The sequence below is a fragment of the Trachymyrmex cornetzi genome, unplaced genomic scaffold, assembly GCF_001594075.2.
Source record: "Trachymyrmex cornetzi isolate Tcor2-1 unplaced genomic scaffold, Tcor1.1 scaffold1206, whole genome shotgun sequence".
NCBI classification, from domain to species: domain Eukaryota; kingdom Metazoa; phylum Arthropoda; class Insecta; order Hymenoptera; family Formicidae; genus Trachymyrmex; species Trachymyrmex cornetzi.
In genome coordinates this window covers 74,866-82,202 of record NW_017295769.1, presented here as the reverse complement: position 1 = coordinate 82,202, position 7,337 = coordinate 74,866, and the positions used below count along the sequence as shown (strand labels likewise).

The following is a 7,337-nucleotide window of genomic DNA, read 5'->3' as shown; positions in this document are numbered from 1 at the left end:
TTTGAAAAATCGTTTCACGTGTTTCAGCGTTTTTTTTTAATGTTGGAAGTTGTCGAAATATTTGACCGTCCCGGTACATAATTGACACCCTGTATATTTAATCATTTCTGTTAGGTACCTAGCTGGGGAAGAATCCATACAATCTATTGCGTTACATTACCGTGTGGGTGAATCAACAGTTCGTGCAATAATTATTGAAACTTGCTCAGTTCTCATTGATGTATTGTCACCCATTTATCTACAACAACCTGAACAAAATGATTGGTTCCATATTTCCAAAGGATTCAATGATACTTGGAACATGCCTAACTGCGTAGGAGCTATAGACAGCAAACACATTTTAATTCAAGCACCCCCTAATTCCGGATCATTGTATTTTAATTATAAAAAGACATTTAGCATTGTTCTCTTGGCTGCGTGTGACCACGAATATAAATTTACACTGGTAGATATTGGAGCTTATGGAAGTGAAAGTGATGGTGGAATTTTTAGTAGATCAGAAATAGGTCAAGGCATAAAACATAATACCTTGCATTTACCACTAGATTATGCTTTCCTTCCTAATACTAATATAAAAACAGCATATTATTTTGTAGGTGATAATGCTTTTGAACTGTCTCGTCATTTAATGAAACCTTTTCCTCAAAAATATCTTACCAAAGTAAAAAAGATATACAATTATAGATTGTCACGTGCCAGATGCATGATTGAACGTGCATTTGGAATTTTAGTTTCACGGTGGAGAATACTTTCAAAACGTATAAGAATGAATGTTGATAAGTTGAAAAAGTAGTTGCGGCTTGTGTATGTCTCCACAATTTTATAATATCTATGGAATCTGAACTACTACTAGCAAATAGGAGATACTTACCAAGGCAATATACTAATTTTGAAGATAATGAAGAAAATATGGAAGATCAAACTGCATACAATCGTATGTTATCTTTAGCAGCTACTGTTGCTCATCGAGCTACTATTGAGGCTAATAGACAACGTGATAATTTAGCTACTTGGATGAATAGCCCACATGGTGAAGTATCGTGGCAATACGATTATATTTCTAGGGGAACGTATAGAGACAATCATTAAAATTACATTACATTATTTTTTATTTATTAAAATCACATCTTTTTACATAAAAATATTGTGTATTAATATATAAGCACATATATATAAGCTTTATTAATATTATTTTTCTTACTAATATTATGATATGTAACGCAAAAAAATATTTTAATTTGAACTTTATTTGACAATAATACTTTTGCATACAACTTATTTGTTCATTAAAAATTATATCAGATGTAATTAAAATAAGATAATCAATAAAATAAGCAATTCTAAAGAGAGACAACAAGAATAAGTATTAAATAATGAAAACTAGTTTAAGAAAGCTATCAATTCCAGAACAGCGTTTATTAATAATTAGGGTATTTGTTGTTTAATTACATCGTAATACAATCTTCAATGAACAGATAAATAATAAAATATATGTAACACAAATATATGCTTTATCTAACGATAATACTGTTTCGTAACAATGTTATATCTATGTAACGCAAATAAAATGTTTCATCTTACGATAATATTGTTTCATAACAATATGTTTATGTAACGCAAATAAAATATATTCTTTATCTGACAATAATAGTTTCATAAAAATGATTATGTCTGGTTAATGCAAATAAAATGCATACTTCATCTAACGATAATACTGTTTCATAATAATATATGTATGTACCTATGTAATGCAAATAAAATATATGCTTTTTTAATCTGATAATAATACTGTTTCATATAGTTTTATAACATCTATGTACGCAAATAATATATGAATTTTAATAATATTTGTAAATGATAATGATAAATATCATATAAAATATTTAGTTTATCGTATGATCCATGATAATATTTATTAACTTCCTTCTTAGTTCTGATTTTTGTGGTTCATTAGTATTTCGTAATTCGGCTAAAATCATATTTGTTGAAGCTTCATCTCTATCATTTACATTATCATTTGAAAACATTCGAGCTGCCATTGCAGATACAGATTGAGATACCAAACTAAGTGATTTTTCTAGCCCATCAGGCGATTCTTCAGATTTCTTATTTTTCTGAAATGTTGATTGTTGAGATGATGATGGTGTAGATTGAGAACTTGTAGGGAATATAAGAATATTTGCTGAATCAGATCCTGTGGGTGATGTCGGCATCGTAAACATAAGTGAATCAGTTTGCAGATCATCCTTGGTGTAATAAATTAAAAATCAAAATTAATATCTAAATATTTAAAAATTAATAGAAATATTTTCAGTTCATAAAATTGTATCATTACCGTATTGGTTATATCACTTAGAGGCGATCTTTGTCCACGATCTTTTTCTGCAGTCTTTACATATTACATAAAACCAACAATATTAAAGATAAATAAACTTATATGTAGCAAATTTAAATTTGATTTACAGATTAAATTTAACTTATTAGAGACTTGCCAGTTTATAATATATTATTAATTTTCGAACTTGTTTAACATTATTCTCATTTGTCATGTTTAAAATTAAATATTTATTGCGTGTTTCTGATTGACTTACATTTAACTGTGAGGGTTCATTTCCAGTTCTGTTGATGTTGGTATATCTTCGTCTAAAATAATAATAATGATAATGATGATATAATAATATAGTAACTTAAATATAATAATATTTATATTAATATTATTATAAATACTGTAATAATATTAAGTACTATAATAATATAGTAATTTGAAAAAAAAATGAGTTGCCTATTTTTAAAAATAGCTAAATCTAATGATAATAGTTAGTTACATGAATATTTTAATATTTTTAGTTGTACACTGAATACTTTTCAGTAATGTCACAAGCAACACTATGTGACAGTGTACGATCCAGTGCTTTCCAATTGATACAAGTTGAACTCAGCTATTAATAAACTCTGTTACGATTGTGTCGACTTGTGTCATAGTTGGGAAGTACCGGATTGTACATTCTTTTGTTAGTGTTGCTTTGTACATACATTGTTGAAAAGCATCTATATTATCTCTTAATCAAGTTCTGTTTTTCTTGTATAAAAAGGGTAAAATATGGATTTATGAAATTGGCAAATTTTGGAAATATCAACTCACATATCAATCAAAATAAAACTATTAACAAGTTTATAGCAAATAATTTACAATTTTAGCAAAAAAAGGAATATTACCTTCTTTTGTGTATATGCTTGTCTATAAATGACATTTGCTCATATAATTCCCATGGTCTCTTATTTCTATGTGCAGAACCACTTGGTATATTTTCTTGGCTTTGTTTTTCCTTTGAATAATACTGTCGTAATATACACCATCGGCTTATACATTCCTTTACTAAAAAGTGTAGATATATTATATAATATATAAATATATATTACTTAACAGCGTGTATAACACAAATTATAACCTCTAATGCATTAAAAATTCTCATATTTTAATATAATGTAAACGGTCAAAGCAAGCAATATTTTATTTTAAATAATATAATATATTATATTATTTTATTTTAACATATACAAATATTTATTTTTTTAATAAAAAGATGTTTACCAGGTAGATTCATTACAGTAGCTATTTCTTGCCAAGAATTATCACATTTATTTATATCTTTGTAATCTTTATCTTCTTTGTTCCATAAATGTGGGTACGATCTTATTAAGTCAATTAATAACGCATCTCCTTCTTTAAATTCACCTACATTTTCATTTTCAACGTCATTTTGACCGTATTGAATATCAGAATTATTTTCTGTAATTACGGAATTCGTGTACCTATGGTCGGCCATGTTTACGACTATTAAATTTATATCTTATATCTAATATTTCATCCTTTTTATTCCTAATTCCTTCATTGTGCATTGATCCATTTAATCCATTGGTTTTAAAATAAAATAATTCCTAATTCCTATTCCTAATATCTAATATTTATTCCTATTCCCCTATTGTGCGCAGGCCCTGACGGACTGCTTGAGGACCGGACACAGAGTAAGATCAAAAAATAAAGAGAGCGAGTCTCGCAGTGTCACGGTATATATAGAGAGTTTAAGAGGGTGGTTCTCTAATGAGACATATTGAGTGGGAAAAATCGAGGATTCGAGTTGGAGGGATTTTTCTGCTTTTGTAGGAAATTTGTTTCATATTCCTACTGGTGAACTACTTTCAAAATTTGCTCCGCCCGCACTGCAAGTTTCAATGAGAATTTATCCTTGAGAACTTATTGGTGATATGTCATCACCTTCTCTAGATTTTCAGATCCACGGTCACCCATTGGCGAGTTTAGTTTTTGGTATTCTCTCTGAAGAGAAGGATATTTCATTCATCGTCTCTTCCGAACGACCGACCACGACAATTTGAAAACTCGCATTCCCCCTTTTTTTCTTATTTTCGATTTCTCTTTTATTAAGTACTTGAACGTGCGTCTTCTCGTCTAGACAGTATTTCTTCAGAATTTTATGATCGTCGGGAAAAAATTAAAATCTATTCTTGTCAAGCTATTTCTATTCTACTACTTCCCGTTGTTAACGAAAAAACGCCCTTCAACACGTTACATTCGTTTGGGAATGCGACTTTCTATTTACTCAGGATTCCCGATCTGTTTTTAGATATTACTTATTGAAACTGAACGAGTTTAAACCGAACTTTCTCGACATGGTTTGTAATCTGTCATAAATTTTAATACCGCGGATCGGGTGATCCTGGGTATCTATGTTTTTGTTATCTTTCCAAAATCGTTGGGAAGACTTTCAACGACACATTTTCTATATATTGTCATGCTCGCCGATCGGTGACCGTTAACTCTCGCATTTTTTCTCGCGTCCTGTCTCAACGATCACCCTATTAAGTGATCTCGAAACGAGGAAATCGTGGAGTCCTCCCGGATGTAACAGTAGCATGAGAACACTGTAAAAACAAGTGTGTTACTTTAACACATTTTATTGTAGTCACTTTTAACACGTCTGTAGGTGTGTAGATTTGCAAGAAACGTGTAGAGTGTCACACACTTTTCGTATGTAATAATCATTACACATGAAAAGTGTGTTATATCTTACACGTTTTTGCAGACCTACAGACGTGTTAAAAGTGACTACAATAAAATGTGTTAAAGTAATACACTTGTTTTTACAGTGAAATTGTCTTCAATTAACGCAGAACCAGGATTTTTAAGCAATGTTTTTGAAGAAATTTCGAAATTTCCACTACACTTACGAAACTGCAATCTGGTCATCGATTCGATGGCAATGCGGAAACTGATATGGAACAAATCGAAAAAAAAATTCATTGGAATGTGTGAATACGGCAATAATACTATAATGGAAGATTCAGAAACGCCTGCAACAGAAGTATTAGTGTTTATGCTTGTTTCTTTGACCGGAAAATGGAAATGGCCTATTGCGTATTTTTTTATTAATAAAATATCAACATCAATACAAGTCAAGTTAATAAAAACTGCGTTAATCTTATCTCAACAATCAGGCATTAAGGTATGGAGCATAACTTGTGATGGAGCTTATGTAAATTATTCAACAATGAATTTATTAGGTTGTGACTTATATGTCGATGATTATTCAAAATTGAAATACTCGTTCAAACATCCAAGTCCGATTATGACGTATACTTTGTATCTGATGCTTGTCATAACGTAAAACTTGCACGAAATGCGTTAGGAGATCTAAAAATGATTAGCTTACATTACGGATTAATTCAGTGGCAACATATTACAAATCTTCATCTTCTTCAAAATAATGTAAATTTAAAATTAGCGAATAAACTCAGTAATGCGCACATTAATTATAAGCAAAATATAGTGAAGGTTAAATTGGCTGCACAAACTTTAAGTTGTTCCACTGCTGCTGCTCTTGAATTTTTGAAATTTTCTGAGGTTGGTGGATTTAATAAGTGTGAACCTACTGTGGAATTTCTTAGAGCTATTGATGAAATTTTTGATTTTTTAAATTCCCGTAATCCATTTGCAAAAGGATTTAAAAAACCTATACGTCTCTTAATAATATTAATTACTTGCGAGAGAGAATGGAAAACAAAATTAATTATTTATATTCTTTAAAAATTCACATAATAATCAGGACCTTCTTTTATGCACATCAAAAAGAAAAACATTTATTACAGGTTTTGCGGCTGCTGTGAAATCCATTTTTCTAATTGCTAAAGACATTTTACTTGATGAAACAACATCAATGAAATACTTAATGACTTACAGATTAAGTCAAGACCATTTAGAATTGTTTTTCGCTCAAGTACGACGCAGAAATTCATGGAATAACAATCCCAATGTGACGCAGGTTACATCGGCGATAAAAAGTTTATTAGTCAAAAATTCTATTTCAGTGTCATTAAATTCTAACTGCATTGCGTTTGAACCAGAAAGTGAAATAGGATTGCCGTTAAGATGGTCGAAAAACAATATTACAAAATGGCATAACGTACAATGGGAAAATTCAAACAATTATGTAATAGACGATGATTCTGATTTTTACAATTAGACATTAATTCGGATCATACGTTTATTATTGATAATATTTTATATTACTGTAACGTCCGGCGCGCTACACTATAGCACTTCGGCCGTTTACCAAGCGAACGCGAGCGCACAGTATAGCAAATGATACAATACGTGCCGCGAGAACCTATAGCATATGCTACCATTGCCGTTACCAACGAACGTTGCGCGCACAGCGCCTGCGCGAATCATAAAATAGAGAATTAATAGAAAATCCGCTAAAAACACGTAGATTGCACCGCTAAAAAACAAGAAACAATGAACATTAGAACTAGCCATTTAATAATCGCGAAGAAATAACACCGATTCATTAAGAACAGGCAAAAACACGTAATGCACTTAGAAAATGCATAGCGATGCAACATAAAATGCATACATCAATCACGAAGGCCTCAAATAGCAAATAGGACCAACTGCAATTTGAAGGAAGGCACGAATAAGGAAATAAAGGCCCTAAATAAACAAAGGGAGACTCACGCGCGCTTCAGAACAAAGAACTCAAGATACGCGGAAAAGCAGCATGAAAAAACGTACAAAGAATACACGCTGCTTACACCGCAACCAAGTGCATCACGCGCCAGCCAAGCGCACCCTTAAGAAGGTCGCAAAACCGCTAAACGCTAGAACTATCAAAAATAGAAAAAGACACGCAGCAATCGAATAAATTATGATAAAAGAATTACAATATTCTAGAGAATTTCGCAACTACAAGTGTGCGAAAACACCCCCTTACCGCGAGGGGTCACAATGCGAAACATATATAAAGCGGGATGATTTACAG

The 7,337-nt window shown here is 31.1% G+C and overlaps 1 protein-coding gene across 1 annotated transcript in view; it reads left to right on the top strand.

The window, feature by feature from the left end:
• Positions 1-1,089, top strand: part of LOC108767209 (uncharacterized) — a 3,148-nt gene extending 2,059 nt beyond the window's left edge. The window contains exons 2-3 of the mRNA XM_018516951.1: positions 115-512; positions 854-1,089. Coding sequence (XP_018372453.1) covers positions 115-512; positions 854-1,089 — 634 coding nt within the window. The remainder of the gene's footprint in view (positions 1-114; positions 513-853) is intronic.
• Positions 1,090-7,337: the final 6,248 nt, after the last annotated feature.